The sequence below is a fragment of the Trichoderma breve genome, chromosome 1 (genome assembly GCF_028502605.1).
Source record: "Trichoderma breve strain T069 chromosome 1, whole genome shotgun sequence".
NCBI lineage: Eukaryota > Fungi > Ascomycota > Sordariomycetes > Hypocreales > Hypocreaceae > Trichoderma > Trichoderma breve.
The window spans coordinates 4,710,313-4,736,859 of record NC_079232.1 but is presented as its reverse complement, the minus strand read 5'-3'; the positions used below and the strand labels follow the sequence as shown (position 1 = coordinate 4,736,859).

The following is a 26,547-nucleotide window of genomic DNA, read 5'->3' as shown; positions in this document are numbered from 1 at the left end:
AACGAAAGGATATGCTTAAAGGGGGGCCGTTGGATTCGATGACGGCAGCTACGGTGTCACAGCGTCTTTTTTGGGAGACTCGACAGCGCCGTCATGCAAGTAGCGTCATATTGCTGAAGAGCGTCGAATCCACGGGAAAACGGGTTTCCCGACAGATCCGTTTCTTTGGGTACCTTGACTGTGTATGGAGACACTGGCATCACTTCGTATCTGAGTAGTATAAGCGCAACGAATAGCTGTCGTTAAGGAGTGGCGTTACGTACCTGGTACCGACGCAGGGCGAATCTTTACGAGCCCCAGATACCGACGTGTACTCGTACTACGTACCCCGTCCGCCGGTACCGTCGCCCTGCACATGCCGCCAGCCTAATCTTGAGCGGCCCATTTCTTCTTCATTCGCAACTTCAATGCAGAAGTACGCAGTACGCCACTCTCAATCTCCTATCAACCCACCTTCAAATCATTCCCTTTTTCTTCTTCCCTAGCACTTAACCCATGCACATCTTTAAATTACCCTTCAAATGAGCGTTTGGCTTGTCGACCTGTGCACTGTCGTATCGTTTCGCATAGGGTGCCGGGATAGAGGATAATGTGACGTTTAATACGTCCAAATCCCAACACCGTCCTTCTGTCGTTGGGGCCGCCACTATCTTGCCTCTCCTTTCCTCCACTCCATCTCCAACTGAACCTACAGGAGCCCATTGAGGACCGCGTTGCAATCGCCTGATCTCCTTGGATACACATCTACGAAACGAGACCGGACGAACGATCGATCGAGCGAAACAAGCGAAACACACAGCTGAAGGCTTAAAGCAACTGCGGCAGAGCGGCGGGGCCTTGCGCTGCCCGGAAGCCGAGAAAGATGCTTCTCATCCACCAGACTGGCAGCGTCAAGATTGGCGAGGTCGTCCGCTACACCGTCACCTACGCCCCCTCACAAGACCGCATCCTGCCGTCTCCAGAGCGGCTATATGTACGAATACGCAACACGTCCAACATTGCCCTGCGGGCGGCCTTTGTCCACGGCCCATATACCCTGAGCGTGGCGACGTATCCTGCCAAATTTAACCCCAACGAAAAGTTCCCCAGCCCGCGCCGCTATGGCGTCCCCGAGTTCGAGCCGATGCTCAAAGCTGGAGGTTCATGGGAGTGTCAGCTTGTCGTGCCGGAAGACATACGGCAGGCGGCGGGGACGGGAAGCCATGGCACGTTTGGCAACGGCCCGGAGCACGATTCCGAGAGCGTGAGCTGGATCATCGAAATCTCGTCACAGGTCATCTTCTCCACATCGGCGGCGGTAGGATACGAGCTGCTGGTAGCGAGAGAACAAAAGTCATTGAGCCTGAGCTCTTCGGTCCCGGTGGTAGGCGGCCAGGCCCAGGTACCACAACCGGGAAAGCTAGTGGACCATCAGCAGAGCATTGGAGCCAAGGACGGGCATCATCCGGGACAACCTCGCGGGGTCTTTTCAAGAGCGGTCCATGTCAAGGTAGAAGATACGGCAACCTTGTGGAACACGCCCCGGTTACCGGTGTGGGATGATGCCGGCGATAAGAGGGTTGAGGACCGGCCTACTGCCGACCAACCAGTGGAGAGCATGGTTAAGACCGGCGATGCAGAAACCGAAGACGAGCCTCTTCCACGAAAACAAAAGAAGATTCACCTTGTCATTCTAACGCATGGATTGCATAGTAACTTGGGCGCCGATATGTTGTTCATGAAAGAGAGCATCGACGCTGCTGCAAAACAAGCCAAGATTGATGCCAAGGCGAGAAGAGCAAAGCAGCGTGCAGAGGCCGAAGCTAATGCCGACGACGCCAGCAAGGCAAAAGACGGTGCTTCTTCGGCAGGAAGCGAAGAGGATGATGAGGATGAAGACGAAGAGGTCATTGTGCGAGGGTATTCTGGGAACGCCACCAAGACGGAGAAGGGGATCAAGTACCTTGGCAAAAGGCTAGCGAGATATGTTCTCTCTATGACATACCCGGACCAGCCCTTCTTACCGATAGGAGGAAAAGGCGCTTTCGAAGGGTTTGCCCACGGGCTAGGCGATCAGGGGGCGCACGACCTTATGCAAGCCCACAAACACAGCACCATCGTCAAGGCCCCCGACTCGGAGGAGGCGAACGACCATAAATTAATTCGGAGGCCTTACAAGGTCACGAGCATCAGCTTCATCGCGCACTCATTAGGCGGCCTTGTTCAGACCTACGCTATTGCATATATACAAAAGCATTCACCACGATTTTTCGACCTCATAAGACCTATTAATTTCATCGCTCTGGCCACGCCCTTCTTAGGCTTGAGCAACGAGAACCCTCTTTATGTCAAGTTTGCGCTCGATTTTGGTCTCGTGGGGAGGACAGGGCAGGATTTAGGTCTGACGTGGAGAGCACCGACGATTGCACGAAGCGGTTGGGGTGCCATTGTGAGTAACCTAGGCGAATCTGCCCACAAGAAGGTCTACGGGGAATCACAGCCCGAGTCCAAACCTCTGTTACGAATCTTACCCTCAGGGCCCGCTCACACTGCCCTCAAGAAATTTCGAAACCGAACAGTCTACTCCAATGTGGTCAATGATGGCATCGTTCCGCTACGCACAAGCTGCCTATTATTCTTGGATTGGCAGGGCCTAGGGCGAGTTGGCAAAGCAAGGAGAGAAGCCGGTCTCGTCGAGACGGTTGTAGGCTTTGGATGGGCCGAGCTCACAGGTGCCAACATGGGATCATCGCGGCAGAAGCTGCAGCTTCCTCCGGACGACATTGAGACAGACTCGGGTGCTACGACCCCCAATGGTGATGGCAGCACCAACAATGGCGACAACAGCAACAGCCATCAAGTGCCGCAGCCATCCAACGATGCTATCGCCGAAGACGACCGGGCTAGCCTACGCTCTGTTCCGGCGGTATTTGCAGATGAGCCACTGGAAAGCCCGGGAGATAACCTGCTTCACACTCCGCTCACCGGATTCTTTAATTTATTTAGGAGCAACGACCCTCCAAAAGAGCAACCCGTGACGGAGAAGCAGAAGAAGATATTGCGCAGGAGTCAGACACTTAAGAATGGTGGAGATGCTTCTAGCACTGCCGACAGCTCCAATTCGTCAATGACGGGCAAACAATCCGGCAAGGCAACTGCAGGGCACGAGTTTGAGAACGATACAGACGGCCTGACGGCACCGCCAAGGACTACGTTCTTTGAATCTGCTGGAGACCTACTCAATCCCAAGATTCCGGATGTGGAGTGGCTCGTTGATCCGTCAAAGCGGCCCCGAACAATATTTCATGATCGAGTATATCATCCGACGGACATCCCCGCGCCGCCCTTGAAGAAGCGAACCCCTTCTGCGCTTAGTAAAATGAAGCTCAAGTCCTCGTCTTCGTCGCTGCTCTCGCCCGGCGGCAGCGGCTCGTCGACACCGCATTCAGGAATCAACCACGAAGATTCAATGGCCTCGACAAAAGACTACGACGACACTGCACATACGGGTCCTGAAAAACAGCCTAACGAGGTTGTTGACGGCTCGAGCATGCGTGTTGAGGAAAAGATTTCGCGCGGATACCACAAGGATTTGTCGTGGCGGAAGGTGCTTGTGAAGCTGGAACCAGACGCCCACAACAACATATTCGTGCGCCGCATGTTTGCCAACGCTTACGGTTGGCCGGTCGTCAAGCACTTGGTTGATGCCCACTTTAGCGACTCAGCCGTTGCACGAATACGCACTGAGGACGAGTACATGGGCGAGCGGGCTTTGGACATCAGTCAGCCCCCTGGCGCGGATGGTCGCGAGACTAAGACGGTGTCTATGCGGCAAGCCCGCGGTCTTGCTCCGGAGCCGACAAATGCGAGCGAGGCCCGTGAAGCTCTCGACGAAGTGCCTCCCCTGCCAAGGACACAAGATACTGATCGGACTTCCCTGACGAATCACAGTCATCAGGGCGATAGAGGAGATTCAATGTCGTGGAGTGAGCGCGATTGGGCGAGTAGCGAGAATGAGAGTGAATTCGATTTTATTAATGATGCAGTGGGCGACAAGAAACTGGACAAAACAAAGGAAAGCCAGGGCGGGAGACTGAGTCCTTCATCATGGAACTGGACGGAGAAGATTGTTGGTAAGGGGGCTATGAAGGCGAGAAGCAAGAGTCCTACGAAGACAACGGCAGGAGGGTCTTTGTGAGGAAGATGATTTTACACATTACGCAGGAGGAGAGGCAGCGAAAACATTCCCTTTCAGGTACGATATAGATGGCATCGGCATCCCTTGGTATAAGTAGACGGTAGATGCGGATGGGTAGCAATTGGAGCTTTGGAGATACGAAAATATACTTCAGGTTTATTAAATTTGGGCGAGTCTTTGTTGGATGATATACGTGATGAGAAACAAACCGGTCTGTTTGCCAGACAATGAAAGAAAGGTAACAAACATCGACGTGTTGGAGAGTGTCGATGCCAAAAGAAAAAGAGGGCAAAAAACAAAACATACAACAGCCGGTGTTCGCTGATGGTCTCCCACTCAACTACTAATCTGCCGGTTAGTGGCTTGTCTCTGGGGGAGCAGACGAGACCCCGAATTTTCCACTACCTATGGTCGTATGTGGAGGTTTTTGGACGATATTCAACTTATATACTATTTATTATGCCTTTCCTATTTACTGCAGACCCCTGTCCTGGGCCAACTCTGCTGTGTTTCAGCTGCTTCTATACCGTATTCCCTCGCAAAACTCGACCATGGGTTTCTCCAGATATAAACACATTAATTACTAGGGGTACAGTAGAAACCAAAATCAGTGTCTGAGTATTTTTTTAATGCAAAGTTTCTCTCCGTACGGACCACTGTCGTGAAGCTGTGGCTAATACAGTGCGAGCTTCCTCTAATCGTCATGTACTGTTTAAAGCCCAAGTTCTCGGCGTTTAACATGTAACCTGTGTGACTTATCCCTTCCCATTTCCTATAGCTACCCATGAGACCCCACATTCGTATAGGATCGTATCATGCCAAAAGTCGGCATGAATAGTGAATCCTTCCGAATCAATGGCTGATGCGTACACATTGAGTCTGAAGTTCTTGTTACAATCTAAATCCGCTTTGAATATACCCACTATGACCCTTGGCGCCGACTCAAATCTCTTCGAAAAGGTGATACGCTGTAATGCTGGAACCCCCTCTGTACGCCGCCACATCCCGCTGTCAACCTGAAGTCCAGGCTGTGGCTGCGCTGAGTTGATCTGTGAAGCAAGCTGCTCGACTTTGTATGATAGAACTGCGATTTGGCTCTCCAGGCGCGAAATAACGGAATCACTGCTACCGGTTATGCCAGTACTACTAGTAGTGATAGTAGCAGCAGTATGCCCCATGTCAGATCCCCCTGTAGTTACTGCGCCAGCACCAAACACATTGATTGTCACCGGAGGCTGGGCAAAGATGCGTTCTCTCGGGCCACGATTACCGGCATCAGAGCCTATGTCGGTGAACTGAACTGTGTCGTCTGAACTCATGGTCAAGTAATCGTCTTCTTGTTGTGGCGATTGATCTCCTAAAGGCATCTTCATAGCCCGTGTATGTTTCTCGATTGCGAAGACAGCGTATAAGATGGTCAGCTAGAGCAGTTCCTGTTATCTTAGGAGATGCAGATTGACGATTATTTATTTGATCATTCACTTAGGCTCTGCCGTAAACGCCTATGGGATGTTGGCCAAAGCGGGGTTTCCTGAGGGACATATTATCTGGCACACGATCTCGTGACCACCAGAGCGGCGCCTCTGTGATTGCATGTCGTTGGATGGCCTGAGATTTCCTACTTGGGAAGTCAGGGCTTCGCGGGGAAACGGCCCCTATACCCTCAAGGGTCGGCACATAAAATAGACCTTTTCCTCCTCCAAGCTTTAGTTCGAAAACGATACTATTACCTGCCTGCCTGACCACTTATTATTACAGACCCCATGATTGAACCCTTTAAGTGTCGCTTTAATACTGAACTAGATCAAAACATATAGGGCCTTCCCCGTATATAACACCGCCTCCTAAGTAGATACCAGAGGTACGTGCAACTGTGGCTTAACAAGCTGCAGGTAACTACTTGAATATAGGTGATGATATTATGCCAGCCGATGACGCTCTTCTTATTAGATTAGGGCAGTGCCATCTCAATCGGTTTGTCATAATTTTCCAAGCTTGCGTAAGGTTGCTGCAAATACATTCCGCTTTAACGATCCAATTACCTGGCGAAGGTTATTGGACCAGACCATTAATTACGTTATGCTGCAAGGCGGCAGGCTATAAAGTTCCCGTCAGTAAAATGAGCCTGTTCTGGCTTTTCTTAGTGCTGTGGGTTGACTGATTATGTTGCCGCCGACTGGTAGGCAACAATATATGGTTATGCCTTAAAAGTTCCAGTTCTGACTATGACCTTTATCCCGAGAGGTATAACCTACTTGGAGCTGCGCACGGTATGTATTAGCCACGGTGCGCCACAGGAGAGGTCCGCGCAAAGAGAAACGTTCTACTAAAAAAAAGCGGACACTCATTTTGGTTTCTTCTGTGGTAATTATCTAATTGTGTAGAGTTAATTGAGCGAAGAAGTTAGAGAAATCGACAGTTGAAGTTTGCGAGGGAATATATATAGTGGTAGCAGTGTAAAAAAAAGAGCCAAAAAAACAACTATGGACGAACGGGGAATCGAACCCCGGACCTTTCCCAGGCGGTTAGGCAACTCGAAGGTCGCACTATGCTAAGGGAAAATTATACCACTAAACCATCCGCCCATTCGCTGATGTCTGCAAGTGTGCAAGTTTGATACATGAGGGCTGGACAGCCTTCTTCTTGCTTTTGAAATTTTCTGAGTTGATGATAGGGTAGGTAAGTCGACGAACGTTGGAGATCGAAAGCATAGACGGACGTAGAAATAAATTATGCGTGAGTATTGTTCTTTCTTATCAGAGATATCAAAAAGAAAAAGAAAAAAAAGAAAAAAAGAATTGTCACCAGATGTGTGACTTGTTGAGTTTATATTTTTTATATTAAAATTGATTTGGTGAGTGCTGAAATATTAAACTGTGATGCTAGCCATTAAGCCTGATAAAATGTGATATGTAACTGGGATTACCTGATGACACCCAATTAGGTAGGAGGTGACTTCATTTCTCGGAATATAAAGTAATTTCCAAGTTTCTTGCCGATTTTTACACTCCGGGCAATGCAGGCCATCCCATCTTACCAAAAATGAAGCAATAATAGCAGCCCGCCATGATGCCCATGTGCGTCACTGTTTGGCCCGCCGGCATTTGGCTCAGAAAAAGCAAAATCCCTAATCAGGCCTAGCCGCTCTCATAGCTTTTTAAGTTGTCAAATCACATACAGCTTTTTTACATGCAAGGAATTACGGCGATTATTTTTTTCTTCCTCATGCCAACTTTTGGCCCCCCTCTCTCAAACTTTCTGGATATTTCTTCTTCTCTTATTTTCCTTTTTTGGGCGTCTTGTATTTTTCTGCGTCCGTGAGGGAGTCAATGGGCTTGAAGGGTTGCTTGCGGCGCAGTGTCTTGACCCGCTTGTGACGTCTTTAGTTAAACTGCTAGCTGATCCAGATCTATCTCCCGAGCTGGATCCGTTTTCTTCTTCCCAGCTACAGCTCCTGATAGAAATTATACCCCCTTCTTTTCTTTTCTCCTTCTCTCAATTCAAACGACGACTATTCAGCAACGCCCACAATGAGGCTGTATCTACTCCCCGTATCCACGCGGCGAACGCTCCTCTACGCCAACAAACTCAATGCCGCCTCGCACGATGGCAGCCTCATCGACCGCGGCGCCGCCTTCGCCGCGCGCAAGTGGGCGCAGTGGGAGAAGATGGAGCGCGGATGGCAACGCAAAGTCGTCGACTACGGTAACCATGCCTTCCGGCGCATTCCCTTTGAGGAGTGGGGGCTCAAGTCCGTACCACCGCTCTCGGCACGGCGCCGTGAGGACGAGCTGCGGGGCCGCGATGCCGTCCAGCTGGTGTTCCCGCCGGCTGCGATTCCGGAGCACAAGGCTGAGGGGGTGGTGCGGAAGTTAGCGACGGAGAGGCAGGCGCTGCATCGGCAGAGGCTGATATGGTGCTTTGTGGGCATGCCTATCACGGCGCCTTTAGGGCTGGTACCTCTGTAAGTTTTACTTTGAGAAGAAATAAGAGAGGAAGAAATTGAAAGGAGACGAGACAATAGCGGAGAGGAGAGGAAACGAGAGGAGAAGAAGCAGAGGAAAGACATGAAGAGACAAGAGATAAGAGCAACTCTGGCTGACAAGATATACATCATCACAGAGTCCCCAACCTCCCCTTCTTCTACCTCGTCTACCGCGCCTGGTCTCACTGGCGAGCAATCAACGGCGGCAAACACGTCCAATGGCTGCTCCAGAACAACCTCCTCCACCTCGCCCCCTCCAAAGAGCTCGACCAGCTATACACAAAGGACGGCCAGGCCCCCGCCGACGAGCCCGCCGGCAAGGAGCAGATGCTCATCACCCAGAAACAGATCCAGGACTTTTCCGAAACCCTCGACCTGCCCGCCGTCGAGATTGAGCTCGAGAGGGCCATCTGGCAGGTCGAGCGCGCGTTGGGCAAGGAGCAAGAGCAGACGGAAAAGGCGCCTGAAGAAAAAGACAAGCAAGCGCACGAGGAAAAAGACAAACAATCATGAAAAAGACAAACAATCATGAAAAAGAAAAGAACAAGGCGAGAGAGAGAGAGAAATTTGTAATGTTGATATGAGTCAATGAAGTCAAAAATCAATGGGCGGGCGGGCTTTGATGAAAACAACAATGGGATATTTTTGGTTTTACACCTACCGGGGGAAAGGGGACGGATTATATACACGGGATTCGAATAGACTGGCGGCAGGGAGGGCGTGGTTTATATAAAATGTAACGCATCGCTTTTTAAGGGGGTTATAGCTGGACGTGAGACAGATACGGCGTCATCTTATACACCCTACTTTATATTATCATATATGCAAGAGGACTCTCCTGGTCTTTGAGCTTTATTCCCCTCTAGTTATTAGGCATTTGCAAATCGTATTCCACTAGGCGTTCTCAAGATTCAGTACCAAATAAACATGAACTAGGTAAATAGAATTGACAACTATCCACAACCCCGGTACACTCATTGCTTTCAGTACACATTATATAAAAGGTAAGCTCTTTGTTTTCCCTAATATATCAAAATTAATGTGCTGGTTGATTACGCGTAAGCAAATGTAAAAAAACGAGCGATTAGTAGTATTATAACCTCTCTCCAACGCCGGTTTCATATTAGGTTGTATCCAAACATGTCTCAATCAATCATTCAGTTCTTTACAAAAAGCCCTGTATTTGTATTTCTTTCCAAAAACGCAATATTATTATGTTTATCCAGAGGCAGCGAGGTCGGAGATAAAGGTGGCCTCTGTGAAGAGCTGACCTTCCTCAGAAATCTCCTCATCGCCAACCTTGAGTTTCAAGGTGGTCTTGGGGGCAAACTAGAGAGAAAAAAGAGAGTTAGCCTTGCAATAGAAATAACGAGATCGGATTACAAACCTGGTAAATGTAAGGCTTCGTTCCAGCAGCAGCAGCTACAATGGTCTTGACGAATCCGGGCACCTCGGCCATGACGTCAACCCTGTCTACGCGGTCGCCAAGGGCGGCATCAATGACAGCCGTGACAGGCTTGCCGTCCTTGGTGGATGCTGACCATGAGAATTCAACCTGAGTGGGCTCAGGCCAATCGCTGGTGGCGTCCTTCTTAGAGGCCTTGTGCGTGACCTTGTTGTTCTCGGTGCTAACGGCAATAATCTCGCCGTCCTTGACAAGGGCGCCGACATTGACGACGGTGTTGCCGTAAGAAGGAGGGGTGGTGAACTCCATCATGACGGCAGTGTGGCTGGGGCCCTGGAAGTTGGCAAAGTTCCATTTTGCGGCCGCGTGATGCGGCTTCATGCCCTGCAGAGCGTAGATGTAAATGGCCTGGCCCTTGAGGTCCACTGGGCCCTCCTTGGTAGTGATGGTACCCTCAGCTGAGCAGCGCGGCCAGAATGCATGGCGCATCGAGCCCCAAGGGTTCTTGAGATCTGTGCCATACAACGAAGTACCCGTCTTGCCGGCTTGGAAGCCGGGGGCAGCTCTGGTAACCTTGAGGTTGACAAGCGCCCTCTCATCGTTCATGCTCTTGATTGTGTAAGAGTTACCGTCCTCGGAGAGCTCGACAGCGCAGTCATCGGCGTAGAAGGACGTCTTGTCCTCGTTGAAGGCGACGTTGCTAAGCGGGTTCGAACACCACAGGTGCGGCTTCGCCGGATCACGGGAGAAGATCTTGGCGTTGAACTGGCAGGTAACTTTGAGGCCGCTTCAACAAGGGGAAAAGTCAGCTAAAATGAGATCGATATCATGGCAACGGGACGCATCATACGCAACGTTGCTGTAGATGACCTGGGCCATGGCAATGGTGCCATTCTCAGCAAAGAAGTAAAAGACTTGGTTTTCGACGCATGTCTTGTCCAGCGCCAGCCAGGTGTGGTCGGCCCTGGTCAGCTCGCTATACGGCGTGTTGGTCTCCTTTGCCTCTTGGGCAACGGACTTGATGGCAGACGGGCCATAGATGGGCTCTTGGGTGCCGGCGACGTTGGCCAGCCTGATGAGAGTAGCTTTCCATTAGCAATCGTCATTCGATTTTTGCTAAAACCTTGGAGGGGTGGACAAGGAAGAATGGCGGGGCTTGTGCCTTGGGGGCCCGACGGGGGAATCCTTACTGCTGCTTTGCCCAGTTGAACATGTTGGCGGGAGTATCGGATGGCGACGAGACTGGAGGATTTGAAGCGGCGGTGATGAAGGTTTGAAAGAAGAAGAGACTACAAGATTCCAAAAAGGCCAGAAGATGGAGAACTTAACTGCTCTCCCGAACGTTGCAAGGTCTAGCAGTGCGTAGTGCCACTAAATTAAGCTCCAGCGAGAACGCACGGAGTTCTGCTAGCGGTACAACTGCTATGGAGCGCTGCGGTCGGGCACTTACAGGGCGCACACCGCTGAAGACTGGAGGGGCCGCTGTGCTAAAGCGGCGTCTATGAGGCTCCAATGACGCCGAGGAAGGCCTGTGGCTTGGGCGCTAAAGCAAAAATTGCCGGGCTGGTGGGTCGATGGCAAAGGGGTCGTGGCTTGATGGACAGCTGTTGGTATGGATGGATTTTCTGAGAGGATCGCAAGGGCGAATCGGAGGGCATTCTGGGATCAGCACCGTGGTTACAAAGATTCCAGAGCTTATGGGGACGATAGTACGAGTACATATGTCCAGGTGGTATGTAGTGGGCATGATGCTGAGCTGACTGTACTGTACCTATGGATTCAATGATCAATATCAAATGATATTTGATGGTCAGGGCAGATCGGAGCCTTAGTTCTGCCTAATAGCAGGTGGTGAACAATCATTGGCAGCATCTCAGCATCATCGTGGAAGGAATCCGTATTGATACATGCAGTTCATTGGTAGGTATGTTTGCCTCGGGTTCTATTTCCGTCGGCACTTCCAGCCCAGCGAACAGCATGCACGACCGTGCTGGCTAAATTGCTGCCAAAACTTCCATAGCTGAGCTAGCACCAACGTCAAAAGATCCAGGGTTAGGCTGTGCTGCGATTAGATGGGCTGATAGCTGCGATACGCGTTATCGACGTCGTCCTTATCGACTAGCCGGCACAAGCTTTGCTGAATGCCATTATCAAGCTTTGTTATACACAAAAACCAATCTCGTCCATGTCATCTCTCGTCTCGGCCCATATGCCTCAGGAAAATGCAACAGCAACAGCAACAACAAATAACAACAGCAAACCCCTCACTCTCGCTTGCCGCCGTTGGAGGGGCACTGTCAAATATGGAGCTGATCAAGTGCCAATGACATGCATCCACGACTGTCATCTGCATGCAGCGACACTCATCAGACGTACCTACATTGAGTTTGGCGATGCTACAGGCTCGACGGCGCTCTGTCTATCAGTTGTGCCCCCCCTCTCTTCCTCTCTTCTCCTCTTCTCCCCCCCTCTCGCCGACATGCGCGCTCTATCGTGGCACGGCTAGATATCTGGTAAAGCAGAGGATCAATCCCGGACAGACGCGGTCGTCGTGGCCGTGGCCGTGGGGTGGGACAGATCAAGATTGGGATACGCCTTCAGGCTGGAGCAATCATACATAAGGCTGCTGTTGAATCTGTTTAAATTAACCCTGCGGTTCTTCATGCCCGCCGCGGCCAATCAGCGCCCGCCGTTGCCGCAGCCAGGCATCACCAGAGCCCGAACTCACGCTGAGGCCAGCGCAGCTTGGTCACTGTACAGCGCGCAGACAGCACGCAGGGCCTCTGCTTGGCGGGCTTTGCGCGCTGTATAAGTACGGGTACATGGGGCGAGGTAGCACCTTTGGTCCTAACGAGCCCCTCCCTCCCACGCGTGCCTTCCCAGGATTCTTACCACTCGTATCCGGACTTCCTCGTTGTGTGTACCTACCACTTTACCTGTACTTTGTAAGGGGGGAACAATAATTACATCGCGATACGCCTCCAGGGCCTTTTTTCGCTCTTTCCTCTTTTCCCTTTCTTTTTTTCCCCACGCTTTTGTGCCGCGCCTAAGCCTCAATCTCCTGCACCTCCGCCACGCCCATCGCCTCTTCCTTACATCATCATAGCGCGAGACGAAATCTGCGATCCCGCGATCTTGTGGCTGGTGCTTGTTTTCTCCTGAAAAAAAGCAACCACCCTTGAGCAAGAAAGGCACAAAAACACCCCGGCCTCGATCACCACTTTCACGCTGGCGACCATTCGAATTCGCATATTGCCTTGCTGGCCCTTGTCTGCGCTCCTGCAAGCCCTCCCGAATCCCTAGCCATGATGGAAGAAGCACAAGTCCTGCCGCCACCACCGATCGAGCCCATCTCTCGACCAAGCTCGACGTCTACTTCTGCATCTGCCAATGTGCAGCAACTGCCTGGCATTGCCTCCCTTGCAGCAAGCAACGCGACAGCTGAAGCTCCACAACAAAGGTACTGCGCCTGCATTCGAATTTGAAACCGTACAACGCCTTCTCTTGTTGTGCCTGGCGCAAGATGGGCCGTGGCGAGATTGGCATCTCGAGCTCTTGGATTGTAGTGTTCTTTTGGCACTGACTCTTCGCGTCTACTAGGCCACCTCCAATTCCTCAGAACCAGATGTATCATGGCGTTTCTCCCGCTGCTACTAGCGGTGGCACAAACGGCAACATGGTAAGTCTGTGTTTTCCTTCATTTATATCTTCGTCTTCCCTTGTTTTTCTTCCCTTGTACGAAATACCGCCGCCCTGTTGCGCCTCCAACACCAAAACTGCCGATCCGACAGCGGGCCAATCGGAGCCGGCATATTCCAACTTTTACATCTTATCTCATATCATTATCGCAATCACGTGTGTTATCGCAAGAATCTTCACCCCTAGTCCCAAACAGGCGATTCCCACCCACCCACGTCGGTGCGTGCCCGGTTTATCTTGGCCTTATCGGTCGACCGGGGCCCAAAGTTTTTTTTCTCTGTTCCGTCATCCTTATCGATGATGATAATATCTATCGGCCTTTCTCCCTAATCGATTCCCTAATCGCATCCCCCATCACCCAGTGCTAGCCGACAAAATGATGGCAACTAATGGATCAACGCAGCCCGTCTGCCAAAACTGCGGAACGTCGACAACGCCGTTATGGCGACGCGACGAGTTTGGATCTGTCCTGTGCAATGCGTGCGGACTTTTCCTGAAGCTGCATGGACGACCCCGGCCGATATCTCTCAAGACGGACGTTATCAAGAGCCGAAATCGCGTAAAGACGATGCGCCCTGATCTTGCTCCGAAGCGAAAGGTTGGTGACACGTCAAAGCACGCTGCGCATGGCCCCTTTTGCTAACCATGATGCCTAAAATACAGCAGCAACACGGATTCCCCCTCGCGACGGACCCCAACAGCGCCGAGAGCACTGCAGCGCAGGCTATTCGCCGGGCGCAAAAGGCCAATGGTGAGGGACCGGATTCGCCAATCTCCCGAACCGGAACTCCCTCAATGTATAACCATTCACTGCCCGCTTTCATGGTAGATGATCCGTCCCAGGGAGGTGTTGGCGGTTTCAATGGCGGAGAGGGGCGCGCTGGCTCACCCATGAATGGAGATCGCGGACTTGAATCTCCTCAGACGCAAGAGCAACTCATTGCAAACAATTCCAGCTTAAAGACAAGAGTCAGAGAGCTCGAATTCATAAACGAACTGTTCCGCGGTCGCCTGAGCCAGCTTGAGCAGCAAGAGGCGGCAGCCTCCGCAGCGCTCAGGGGTCAAGAAGTCGCCGGTGTTGAGCACACCCAACTGCGAGCCCAGTTGGATGCCAGCAAGGAGATGGAAAACCAACTCCGCATTCAGCTGGAAGATAGCCATCGGAGAGAGAACAATCTCAAACGACGCCTCGATGAATTGGAGCTTGAGCTGAGAGCCACCAAAGAGGCTCTGAATGAAGCGGACTCGCGACCTTACAAAAAGGCCCGTATCCTTGACTCTGAAGAGGCTGTCAAGGCAGAGGCGGCTGATGCTCTGGCCGCGGTCGCTGTCGCCGTCGCCCCTGAGTTGATGGTTGATGCCCACATGACGGAGGTAGCTGCTGAAGAGCCTGTTACCGAAGCCATTGAAGCACCCACCGGTGCTCATGTTGACAACGCTGTTGAGCCATCATCAGAAGCCACTATTGAACAGCCTACAGAACTGGCTACGGAAGAGACTGCAGGAGAAGCAGTTGAGACGGCTGCAGAACCGGTCACGGAAGCAACCGAAGAGCCATCTGTAGAGCCAACTGCGGACACAGCCGCCGAAGTGGCTATTGAGACTGCTGCTGAGCCTTCCACTGAAGCGGAAGTAGAGCAAGCTCCAGAGGCATCTGAGCCTGCTATAACAGAGGCTAATGATGCTGCTCCAGAATTGGAGGGTGCTGCCGCCCCCGCAGAAGTCGTTGCGTGATTGCACTTTCAATAACCACCACCGCACACTCGCCAACGCAATAATTTTTCTCCCTTTGCCCTACGACGTGGCAATGACGGATGCGCTGTGAATGTTGACAAAACCTGCTCAATCTAATACCCTTTGTACGAAACTTCAATTTGATGCCAACCGCGACGCACGCATCAACCGCATCAAGCCTACCCATTCTTTTCGAGGAACCGAAACGACGAAAACAAAAGTCTTGGCGTTTTACGGTAATCTTTTTTGTTATTCCCTATTTTCATTGTGCTTTTATACTCCCTTTCCGCACTACTTTTAATTAGATGACCCGGGATGGCTTTAATGTGGACGAAAATGGTTGGTGAGTGTTGGAGATGGTTGAGCAATCGATACCCTCGTTTTGACTTCAACGCGGCTGCACTGGAATGCAGCCCGCAGGATGAAGTCGCAGATAGTCAGAGGAAGAGGAGCAAGAAGCCTCAGGGCGTCTAGAAAAGGAAAAAAAAGAGGCGGGGCCAGTGTCACACACAAACAAAAAGTTGACTTTGTTGTTCCCAACGAAAATATATTTAGAGCCATTTTTGCGCTTCGCTGCCCACCTTGAGCCCGTATTGTATTTTGACTATACGTGTTTGCTTATGTGCTGTTCGTCTGTGCTTCGGATCGATCTCAAAAGAGATGCTCCACATGCTGCACTACCTTTTAGCTTCATATAAGTTGATGATTGCCCACGATTTAGCACCAGCTAATCTAGAGAGCTCGGTGCGCTAAGATATCCGCACTGATATCAGATATTAATGTCAAGGCTTCCAAAGCTCTCAACATGGGTGAGAAAGGATGAAGAGCAGTGAATTGGGTCTGTTAGTCACGTGCCCCACCTCGGGACTTAGCCATGGCAACTCAACCAACAACAACAGCAACCCCCCAAGTTTCAGCAGGCGCGCAGAAGCAAGCTTGTTTTTTCTTTCTGGGAAACGTATCTTACGACTGTTTTTGAAGCTTTTTGTGTTTGCGTTGGAAGTGTTTTCATCTCCATTTTGTACAATAAGGCATTCCTCCATCCCGACGACGATGCCTCCTACTATTCCCAACCGCGGAGGACCCAGCTCGAGCCAGGGCGGCAAAAGGTCCCAGTTAGGAGGCAAGACCATTGGCCTCGGCGTCAAGCGCCATCGGTAAATTACATCCCCATTTCACGGTTGAGGATATTCATGTGGGAACGTGGAATCAGTCGAGTCTAACGCGGCTATGCTTCGGTGACAGGAAAATCTTGAGAGATTCCATACATGGAATCAGTACGTTCTTTCCATCTCACATCTCTCCCTCTCTCATCCTTCCTTCTCTTTTGCGTTTTGAAAGATGAATTAAATTGCTAACCTGGGACTATAGCCAAGCCTGCTATCCGGTAAGTGACGCCGTGCTATATGCCAGGGGTACTCCATGGGAAACACAGGGATAGGAGTGTGAACCCAGAGATAGTCGACGGAGCCACCTTTGCTAACCACTGCTTTTGGGTTGTATTGTACAGGCGATTGGCTCGACGTGGGGGTGTCAAACGTATCTCTGCCACGGTCTATAACGAGACCAGGTTGGCTATGAAAGCTTTTCTCGAAAGCGTGAGACGACCGAAATTCGATCATCATGCTTCTCTCCCCCCTTTTACTAACATGGGGTTTCTTTTCTGTTTTAGGTCTTGCACGACGCCGTGGCGTATGTTGAATACCGGCGAGCCAAAACAGTCACTTTGGAAGACGTAAGGGCCTTGATCCTCTCTATCCCTTGACAACAGCTGCCTTAAGAAAAGAAGAAGCCAAACTGACCTATGTGACTTTTGCAGATTCTTCATTCCCTTAAACGCAGAGGAAGAACTTTATATTATTTCAGCAAGGAGGACTTATGGAATGAGCCTAAAAGTCACCGCACGAGAGTGGCCAGAAGACTGCCCTATAGGGCGGATCGAATCAGCTCGCCATGATCCAGGATGACACGGCACTTAGTTTCTTTGTTGTTTGTGTTGTGATTTTCTTTGATTTGGTCATGCAGTCAGCAAGCTGGGGCATTTGGCAAGTTTGGAGGCAATGTGCTTTGAGTGTTTATTTGTGACAGTGATGATATTGTTGGTCTTGACATTGTTCATATGTATGAGAATTGATGAGAAGTACGAAGGCACTTCATTTTGCGCTATTATAAATCCTGAATATGGACGAGCATTAATGTATATGAAAGCAAACAATAGCCACGCATCGCAAAAGACAGAATAAAAAATCATATGGGGTATCTCAAATGAAGGAATTCTCGCAGCAAATCCAAAAAAAATCCCGGTCCACTTATGGGCACCTTAAGATCAAGCTCCTCCAGGGAACGCTGATATCCATTACCACTTCTTTCTCTTGCTCGACTCCCACTCCTCCAACGCCTTCTCCAACGCCTTAGCCGCACGTATCTCACCTCTACGAAACGCTCCGTTGAACATAGCCGGTAGTAGCATGGTGCTGTTAGCATGCTCCTGCGCGAAGCCCACCTCGGCATCTTTTCCGCAGCGGTCCTTGACAATGCGGATAGCGCCATCCAGGAGGTCTCGGCCGATGCCCTTACCGCGATACCGAAGGCGTGTGGTCCATGCCCGGATGACTCCCTTGCCTCCCCGGAAGCTCACACTCCTGCTCCTGTTCCTGCGTTTGCTGCCGCCTGATGTAAGGGAGGAAAAGCGAGGCTCCAGCCTGAGGACCAGAACTCCAATCAAAGCGCCGCCGTAGCGTGCGCCAATGAGGAGATCACCTTCGATGCTGCCGGAGCCTTCGAGCCATGACCATCGCAGGTTCTCAGCTAGGTTTACGTAGCCATCTGTGAAGTAGCGTATTGCAGTAAGATAGGTCATGGTTACACCGCATGAGAGCAGGAGAGCCATGCTGGGGTCCTCGGTTGAGGGGACATAAGACCAGCGATAGATGCCGACCCATGCCATGAACAGGACGCTCATGCATAGGGGATGAAAGACCATGGAATGAGCAGCCCGCTGTTTCATCTGCGCTATCGAGTCGGCAATGAGATTCAGGCCAGCGACTTTGTCATCGTAGGTGAGCAGCGGCTCCAGGGACAGAGGAGGAACATCATCGAGGGGTTCGAGAGGAGCCGAGGCATCGGCGCCAGTGTAGGAGTGAGAGTCTGAGAAGGACGTCGAGGAGCTGAGAGGCGAAGGAGATGGTGGGATGGGAAACTGATGATGCGAATAAGGCTCGAGATATGGCGTTGGCGCATGAGAGGAAACAGGCGACGACGGTGAGGTTGCGCTGAGAGCAAGATTTGCTCGCAGAAATGTGAAGAAGGCTGTCAAAGTTAGTAAGAAGCTTGATGAGAAATGTTTGGTGTTAGTGTGTTAGTAGAGCTACAGCTTGGAGCTCGGAGCTACACTATGGGAAGCTGACAAAGATGGTGGGGGAAGATGGAGAAAAATTTGAGCAATTTGAGCTCATAGTAAAGGTGTAGGCGCACAGATTTTCTCATTTTTTGATATAGTGCAAGAAAAAAATGAAGATGAAAGAGGAAGTGATGAAATGAAAATAGAGAGATAGCGAAAAAAGCCTTACCGGCACTGGTTCTCAAGCCCTGCACAACATTAATTCTGTCCACCACAGAGACCGGCCCATAGTTGGCGAGATCCAGCTCGCGCACACCCACGAGGCGTTGAGCTTCCTCCATGGTGTCATGCAGTGGTATTTTCCCACCTCCCTAATAGAGGATAACGCCCAACCTCTTGGGTACTCAAGTGAGATAAACAACGGCGGAGGGACGGTGCCCTCGGGGAAAATAATTTAGAATATTAACCGCGGTAAAGGGTCCTACAGAAGCGCGGGAGCTTTCTGATTTAGCCGCAGCCTGGCGACCCAAAGAGTAAGGAGGAGAAAATAAAGGTTTATGCAAGCAGGAGAGTAGTATGATAAGAAACGATAAACGAAGAGGAAGAAGAAGATGAAGAAGATAAAGATAAAGATTTATGGAGATTATAGCTGGAGAACTGGGGCTCCAGGCCTCAAGGATTCCGGAGAGGTGTGAGCGAGTAATTTCTCGATGTCTTGTGTAATAATGGGTATAAATCAGCAGCAGCAAACAGACGGTGCACAGGATGTGACGGGCGCCTATGCCGGGCAGCGCATGCAATATGTATGTTGACAAACAAAGTGATACAAGGGGATCAATAAGGTTAAAGGCAAAACTGTCCGTTTCAGAATCCCCAAACGGTGTAAGAGACGGCTGGTGAAGCGAGCAGAGGAGTCAAGAGTCAGTATGGGAAGAAGCTGAGGAAGAAGAGCACGAGCCGGAAGGGGGCCTGAGGGGATAGATAAAAGAACAGGCCGTTTTCTAATCTGCAAGATCTGCATCATTTACTCCGTACACTAGAAAGGGACGGCTGTCAAGCCCATCGACCTACCTAGTACGAGTATAGCAGCACCTAGCAAGTGGGAAGCAAGTGGGAGGCAGAGTTATCGACGAACCAACACTCGGCATTTTCGCTCATGTAAGAGAGCAAAACCTTGCACATACTGTACAGAACGCAGCCAGGCCCAAAACCAAGCGAGGGCCAGGCGAGGCGAGGCGAGACAGACAAGGCCCCTGGCCCTCTTTGGCTCCATGTATGTGGCTGCTCCCCTGGCAATACCTGCTCACTAGCAGCCATTTACACAAAAGCATCGAGTACCGAGGACAAAAACCGCATAAAAAAAGCATCAAGACGAAGCGGCTTTTCCCGTTGAAATTTCCGCGTGTTGATAGTGCGTGTAATAGCGGGCGGTGGCTGACCATCGACCATCTTGGACCTCTCTAGAGCTTCTCTCACCTCCACTTGAGCGTTGTCAGTCAAGGCCAGCTGAAGAGCTGTAGCGTCGTGAAGCCTTTGGCTAACATTATTAGCTAGCTGGGACCTTGAAGAAAATGTTCACTTGACCAGGTTGCTAGCAATAAGTGACTGCCAGGCGTGTGTGAGGTGGTGGGGAAGAGGAGAAGCCAGCTTTCTAGGGAGAAAGTGGAGGTTTTGCTTTTCCATTTTTTTTTTGTGGACGATCAAACAGCGGGCAAATGCAAAATGCAGCAGCGGCGGCAGCACCTGCAGCATCAGCAACTGACGCCCAACATGGCCCTTTTGGTTCCTGCCATGGAACTTCTTTGTTAGTACGTACCAGCCGACTACCGCGCCGTAGATACAAAATCTAACCTCACTTCTTCGCCTCTTGTTTGCTTGCTTCTATTCTCACATGTCATGTCATGCCATTCCATCGCCTGTTCTTTTCTTCAGCATCCATCTCGTGCTCCCACAAACCGAACGGAACCCCATCAAGCTAAAACAGCCCTTGCTTGGACAAAGCTCAAACAAACCTGGGGTTTCAAAACCGACCGTCTCTCTCCACCTTGAACCCAAGCAGGCTAGCGATTTCCCAAGCGCCACAACTCTCTCGACAACGGTCTGGGCCTCCCCCGGTTGGCCAGTCTAAGCTGGAGGGCACGCGATAAGACGGACAAGGGAGCAAGTCGTCCAATAGACGAGACGAGGCGTCAACCAACAAGGACGCCACCGTTATAAGCTGCTCCCCTCGATTGGCTTTTGACGTTCCGCATGAGCAGCAGACGCACGCGGCCTTGGGGAAGGGCTGCCAAGCAAACACGGCTATCGGGGTCCAAATTGCGCAAATACGGCTACGGATTGAGCGATGGAGATAAAGCAAACCGCCGGATGGATTCGGCGTCCCGTCGCGCATGATACAGGCCGTTGCTCTGCTCTAGCATCAAACATGCTTGCTACTGTATACCTTACATGCATGCAGCTAGGTATGAATGACCGGCGGGCGTCGTTTCCTTCTCTTCCCGTTTGCATTATCGGCGTGCATCTGCTGTGACGAGCGAATCGCCTTTCACGCTTTTATCCTGGAGCCAAACCAGCCGCTGTGCAGGTCTGAAGGATCATATCGGCCTCAACCCCTCCTCTCATGCTTCATGGATGTTACTATTACGACTTTGTTGCCTGGGCTCTATCAGTCCACAAGATCACAAAAGATAACCAGACTGAGCGAATCAGCAAACGGTCCGCGCACTCACAAATGATAATTCGATGTATCACATCCACCACATGCCCTGTCCCGGGAGCGTGGTTTGCGCGGGTAGTAATCAATCACTAATACCACTACTACCTCTCTATCACCGCTAGCACCCATACTGTGCTGCAGTAGTTCTTTGACCTGACAGACAGACAGCTGCCAGTGTGATACGACGATATGTGCCCAAAACGCGGCAACATCACCACCTCCGATCAGGGTCAGCCATCGCTCAATCTTTCGGTAACACGGCCACTTAAGCTATCAAGCTAGCATCGACCCTCTTCCCTTGGCGACATTTCTTTTAGAGGGGTTGTCGTCTCCCAACGGAAGAACAAGGGTTATCCGATCCACTGCTGACGTACAGAGCGTACGCGTCCGAACTCTCAGTGCCGACTATTTACGTATTTGAGCAGTTGAGACCGCTCCGTTTTCTTGCCAAGGCGGTTTTAACGGAATGTCGTGATGATGTTTGAGCAAGATTTCGAGACAAACCGGCCGTGAGAGCCGGTAGGGCGCACAGAAAATTATTAACAAGGCTTTAGGGTACGTTGAGTACTCGTGTTACGAGTACTCGTATGCGTGTAGCGTGTCGGCGCTCATCAAACCCCCAGTGACAAGGGATTTACAGCTTGCTTTCAATGGCCGAGCGCCCTGTCGATACGTCAGAGATCTCCAGCATGCTGGTAGCATTAATCGCAGAGCCTAGTGGGGGTTTCGCTCACACATGCTCGTTGATGTTCAAGGTATCCATCCACTCAACAAGGTAGCATCCCCCTCTTCCCCGCTCCCCAGAGTTGGACATTTATCTTTCTGGTCTCGTATGGAGTACGGAGTGCATACCGTTGAAGTCATACATGCTTTCTCTGATGACGAATCACGGCTACGGCTCCGGCTGTGGAGGAATATGATCCAACTCTCAAAACGAAATAATTGTTGCTTTGGTTGTCGAGTAGGTCGGACAGCTTGGCACTATCGTTAGACGACGACGCGAGGAGTCGTTAGCGTCCTGTCAGTGCACCTGTTAATAAGCTTTACTCATTTTGGGCCCTGGGAAAGGATGATCATCTCTGCCTGGAGACGCATTGCAGCAGAGACTCTGTGGGCTACACATCTGTATGAGTACGCCCGCGTTCTTGGTCCCTGCAACTGGCGTCTATGGGGAGGAAGAGGGAATAGAAACGCCAAGATTGACTTTGGGCAAGATCTTTGACTGTATCTTGACTTGATCATAGCCGTCTCACCCAGACAATCTTCTGGAGACTCATCCTGCTACTCCCTTTTTGACTAGGCGGACCATGAGTCAGTTTGGATTGTTTGCGAGATGCTTTGAGCGCCGCTATGGCGTCTAGCTGCCCGCGTTGATTCTCGGCTAAACGGACATCAAAAGCAAAATATCGCTAGGGGATTCCAATATTCAGCTAGGCGAAGATGCGAACACGATGATATGATATACGAAAGATGAGCAGGCCGAAAAGGAAGGCGAGATGTCAGGCTCCGCGAATAGTGTCTAATCGCATTCGTCAAAGTCCGGCACGCGACGGAATTATCAGCGTGTCTATACAAGTCGTAATCGCCGACTCCCATGCTATGTATCGCTGCCCCCACGCACAGCGAAAAATAAAGCCCATTGCCTAAAGCCGAAGAGTCTAGGGACCGCTTCCGCGGAAGGATGAATGACAGCCTATTAGTTGCTTACTTTGCAATCAATGCCAAACAACAAGGACAAGGCGCATCTTAGCACATCAATTGCCGAGGAAGGGCGCGCCAGACCCGTAGCATGATGACCGATCTGGGTAATCGGGCCCTTTGGCTTAAAATAGTATGTATCTACGGACGCGCGAGTACATGATTCACAGGAATTCGACATTGTACAAGAGCAGCGGGCAGCATTTCGGACAGAACGACGTATTTTCTTTTCTTTTTCTTGATCCAAATCGGATCGCGTTGCTTGGTTCCAGCCCTATTGAATTCGCTCCTCAGCCGCGCCAGCCATGAAGATAACGGCGGTATGTAAGCATCTCAGCCGGACAGGGCAGTCAAACGATTTTAAGGTTGCTGACGACTCCTCTCTTACCCCAGATTTGGGTCTATCCTATCAAGGCCCTCCGCGGCATCCCGCTCCACAATGCTCATCTTGGCCCCCAGGGGGTCAAGTATGACAGGCGCTTCATGCTCTTCAAAGTCGGCGACGACGGGCAGCTGGCCAAGATCCAGCTTGACCGGTATCCCGAGTGCAGCCGCTTCGTCCAGGAGATTGTTGGCGATGAGATTCATGTACGATATCAGCCCCCGAGAGATCCGCTGGTGCCGCCGCGTCCGGAACAGAGCGTCGTCCTCCGCGTGCCTCTGAATCCTGACGTCTCGGGTCTCGACCGGCAGGTCATCAACCTTCACCAGGCCATGGTTGACGCTTATCGAATGGGGGCATATTTCGACGAGTGGTTCACAGCCTGCTTCGGCTTCCAGACTATCCTTTGCTACATCGGTGACGAGCGTCGCCCTGTTTTTGGCACCTTCTCACCTAGAGCTCAGCCCGCTGTCTCTGCTGCGCCTCCCGCCAAACAGGGCTGGCTTCCTTATCTATCTAGTTTCGTATGGGGAGATCAATGCCAACGGCAGCAACCCGAGGCGGACTGGCTGGCCTTTTCAGATATGGCTGCCTACCTCGTCGTGACCGAAAAGTCACTCGGCAACGTCAACGCCCGTCTCTCCAGCGGTCCCGTGGATATCGTCAAGTTCCGCCCCAACATTGTGGTTGACGGTGATGGCGAGGGCGAGTTCGAAGAGGACTTCTGGGCTGAGTTGTCCATCGGCGGCCGCCCTACCCTGGCCATGACGAAGCTGTGCAACCGGTGTACTTCCCTCAACGTCGATTACGAGACGGGGCGGTTCGGCGAGGGCGAGAAGGGCATGCTCTTGAAGAAGCTCATGTCGGATCGACGGGTCGATGCAGGGTCCAAGTGGACGCCCGTCTTTGGAAAGTATGCGTTCTTAGTTGACGGCCTAGACGGAGTTGACGTATCAGTTGGAGATGAGGTGGCTGTGACGAAGAGGATGAGCGAGAGGCCAGTGTGGGATTGGCCGTACAAGGATAAGACGATTGCTCGCTTCTACCGATATGCGTAGATCAGTTTTCGGAGGTTGCCTTTTTTTTTCCTTAAACACGAGTAGCACTACCGGCACTACTCTCTGACTACTCAGCCAAAACCTGCTTTTGTCCAGTCTTGCCTCGGATTGAAGTAAGCAAGAAAGCAAGCAAACTATTGCATCCGTCTACCCATATGACCTGCCCGTCACAAGGGTATTGCTGTTACATCACCCGCCCAACATGGGGAGATCCCATTGTGCCGCACATGGCACAGGATTAGATCGCCTCGCACGGCAAATCTTGTATCACAGCCTTTTTTTGCTTCCTTTTCGGTCTTCCCGCGGGAGGAGTACCAACATCGTGCTTCACAGAAGACGCAAATCCATAGAATAGGAAATCAGAGATCGATAGAATCTCGGAATAATTCTTTAGTATTTCTTCTCTCCCTATTAAAAGCAAATTGCGAGTCAACTTCGTTTTCTTCGTTCCTTGTCCACTGGAAACGAACCACTCGATTTCTTTTCCTCCTGTCCTCTCTATGAAAGGAGATGCATCTCTCGCTTGTCTTCCTCAAACTAGTAGATTGCTAGTAACCAGCTGAGATGAAGTGTAGGAACGGAACACATAAAGAGTAGTTTCAGTCCCCTTGCTGATGGCAGCGTGAAATAGCACATAGTAATCTTTACAGAACGAAATACTATCCCGTAGACCTCGTCCAAGACAAAGCCAAATCAGCGTGTTGTACCAATGTCTAGGGGGGCGTGAAACTGACTCGCATCCAGAATTGCTCGCCCTACTACTGTTCAACCGTTGATCTGTACGAGTATGTAATTGCTCACCATTACCAAGGAATTACACAGAATCGTATGACAAGTGGTGTGTTGAATGTAATCATTGTGTCCCATGTCTATTTACTATCTATGAAGTCATGCTCATGTCTCCAGATTGGAGTTTCCTTGCCTTACGACAAACCAGTCTATCCGTGGGGTTACTCGTACGTTGGGATAGCCCCGTTCCATCCATCTAAATCTCAAATTGCGCCGGTCAACGGTCATGAGAGAACGGCACTGACCAAGTGCCAAAAAGCTAATCCCAAAACCCAGGCCCTTCAAACAAAACGCAAAGACCAACCATTGTCCCAAAAATATCAAGACTCCAACATACCAAAACCAGAGAGGGAAAACAAAGCAAAAAGGGAAATAACAAGTCTGGTGACCAAGACAAAGCAGGGCAAACGGCTATTTCAGCGTAGAGTGCCGCACCTTGTCAGACAAAACCCTGATCATGAACGGAAGGCCAAAGCTCCGCCCAGCACCTTGTCCCAGCCCTTGTCCTTTCCAAACGGAATAGGGTAAACGGGAAATACGAGGCGAAGTAAGTCACCGGTGAGCATGATGAGGACGAAGGCTGCCAGGTCGCGGCCACCACACACCTCCCCGCTTCCGATTCTAGAGTCGCCGAATCCCGTCTTGATGCCCTGGAGAGCCATCTCATAGGTCCAAGTTGTGTCCACTAGCAGAGTAACATCCGGAGCAGGGGTGCCTTGTACCAGCTTATGGGGCGCGTCGCCAAAAAGGGAGCTGCCCACGTGGGACTTGCAGTTCCAACTGCATGGAAGTTTGTAAACGATGAACATGACCGGGGGCAAACACCGCTGCTTCTGCAGGTAATACTGCAGGCAAAACCAATTCTGGCATTGTGGCCGTACAGCTATTTGCAGTTGTCAATCGGTTTGCACAAAGGGCAAAATAGGGATGCTGCTGAGTAAGATGTGCAGTTATAAAGCAAAACAAAGGAAAAAAGTTGTCAAAGATGGTCATGATTCGTCGAGGCCGTATCAGTTAGTTTTCTTAGCGAGCGAGTAGCTCGCCAAGAGAGAATTGGTCGTCGTAATAAGGGGGTAATGGGCCGCATTCAAGATGAATAGCGACGGCGGCATCATCAACCAACCAGGATTGACCGAGGAGAAAGAGAATCCCCCCAGATGGCCTGCCATGAAAATGGTCAATCCGGTAGCTGTTGTCGATATCAGCCTTTGCTGATTCACTAGCTTAGGCTGCCTGGGTGCATGGGCGGCAAAGATGAAGCTTGCAGTATGTGCATTCGTAGATGGCCCAGTGAGGTCCCGACCGGCAATGCTGGCAAACCCACTGAACGAGGGTATTGTCAGACTTGATCATGACAAAAGAGTGAGCGCAAGAGACTGCCATTGTCATTGGGTTTGCGGTTGATGGTCGGCTTAGCAGAGCCTTGTGATTGAGTCAGGAGGAGTTGGCTGGCTATCAGAGATGAAGTCTCTGAAAGAGATAGATTCTTTGACTGATTCTATCAAAGAACAATAAGAATTTAGACAGTGTGAAGCCAAGCAACTTTGACTCAAGGCGGCTGATG

General features: G+C 51.0%; 8 protein-coding genes across 8 annotated transcripts; 4 read left to right on the top strand and 4 right to left on the bottom strand.

Annotated features, from left to right (window-relative positions):
- Positions 1 to 862: 862 nt before the first annotated feature.
- On the top strand, positions 863 to 4,177 carry T069G_01413 (putative serine esterase (DUF676) domain-containing protein; the record flags this gene model as incomplete). Its single annotated transcript, XM_056168623.1, has 2 exons — positions 863 to 2,378; positions 2,442 to 4,177. 2 exons carry the CDS (start codon positions 863 to 865, stop codon positions 4,175 to 4,177), a joined length of 3,252 nt encoding a protein of 1,083 aa, XP_056033939.1.
- A 755-nt stretch (positions 4,178 to 4,932) lies between these two features.
- Positions 4,933 to 5,544, bottom strand: T069G_01412 (h-type lectin domain-containing protein; the record flags this gene model as incomplete). Its single annotated transcript, XM_056168622.1, has 1 exon — positions 4,933 to 5,544. One exon carries the CDS (start codon positions 5,542 to 5,544, stop codon positions 4,933 to 4,935), a length of 612 nt encoding a protein of 203 aa, XP_056033938.1.
- Positions 5,545 to 7,707: 2,163 nt separating this feature from the next.
- T069G_01411 (mitochondrial k+-H+ exchange-related domain-containing protein) lies at positions 7,708 to 8,675 on the top strand (the record flags this gene model as incomplete). Its single annotated transcript, XM_056168621.1, has 2 exons — positions 7,708 to 8,141; positions 8,300 to 8,675. 2 exons carry the CDS (start codon positions 7,708 to 7,710, stop codon positions 8,673 to 8,675), a joined length of 810 nt encoding a protein of 269 aa, XP_056033937.1.
- Positions 8,676 to 9,380: 705 nt separating this feature from the next.
- On the bottom strand, positions 9,381 to 10,780 carry T069G_01410 (uncharacterized protein; the record flags this gene model as incomplete). Its single annotated transcript, XM_056168620.1, has 4 exons — positions 9,381 to 9,491; positions 9,550 to 10,354; positions 10,418 to 10,639; positions 10,758 to 10,780. 4 exons carry the CDS (start codon positions 10,778 to 10,780, stop codon positions 9,381 to 9,383), a joined length of 1,161 nt encoding a protein of 386 aa, XP_056033936.1.
- Positions 10,781 to 12,872: 2,092 nt separating this feature from the next.
- On the top strand, positions 12,873 to 15,000 carry T069G_01409 (GATA zinc finger domain-containing protein; the record flags this gene model as incomplete). The annotated part of the gene is made up of 4 exons (XM_056168619.1): positions 12,873 to 13,027; positions 13,168 to 13,246; positions 13,670 to 13,864; positions 13,930 to 15,000. The coding sequence occupies 4 exons, from the start codon at positions 12,873 to 12,875 to the stop codon at positions 14,998 to 15,000; spliced, it is 1,500 nt and encodes a 499-aa protein (XP_056033935.1).
- Positions 15,001 to 17,356: 2,356 nt separating this feature from the next.
- T069G_01408 (uncharacterized protein) lies at positions 17,357 to 18,681 on the bottom strand (the record flags this gene model as incomplete). The annotated part of the gene is made up of 2 exons (XM_056168618.1): positions 17,357 to 18,309; positions 18,570 to 18,681. 2 exons carry the CDS (start codon positions 18,679 to 18,681, stop codon positions 17,357 to 17,359), a joined length of 1,065 nt encoding a protein of 354 aa, XP_056033934.1.
- A 4,378-nt stretch (positions 18,682 to 23,059) lies between these two features.
- T069G_01407 (MOSC domain-containing protein) lies at positions 23,060 to 24,194 on the top strand (the record flags this gene model as incomplete). Its single annotated transcript, XM_056168617.1, has 2 exons — positions 23,060 to 23,074; positions 23,148 to 24,194. 2 exons carry the CDS (start codon positions 23,060 to 23,062, stop codon positions 24,192 to 24,194), a joined length of 1,062 nt encoding a protein of 353 aa, XP_056033933.1.
- A 1,244-nt stretch (positions 24,195 to 25,438) lies between these two features.
- Positions 25,439 to 25,792, bottom strand: T069G_01406 (uncharacterized protein; the record flags this gene model as incomplete). The annotated part of the gene is made up of 1 exon (XM_056168616.1): positions 25,439 to 25,792. The coding sequence occupies one exon, from the start codon at positions 25,790 to 25,792 to the stop codon at positions 25,439 to 25,441; it is 354 nt and encodes a 117-aa protein (XP_056033932.1).
- Between the last annotated feature and the right edge of the window lie 755 nt (positions 25,793 to 26,547).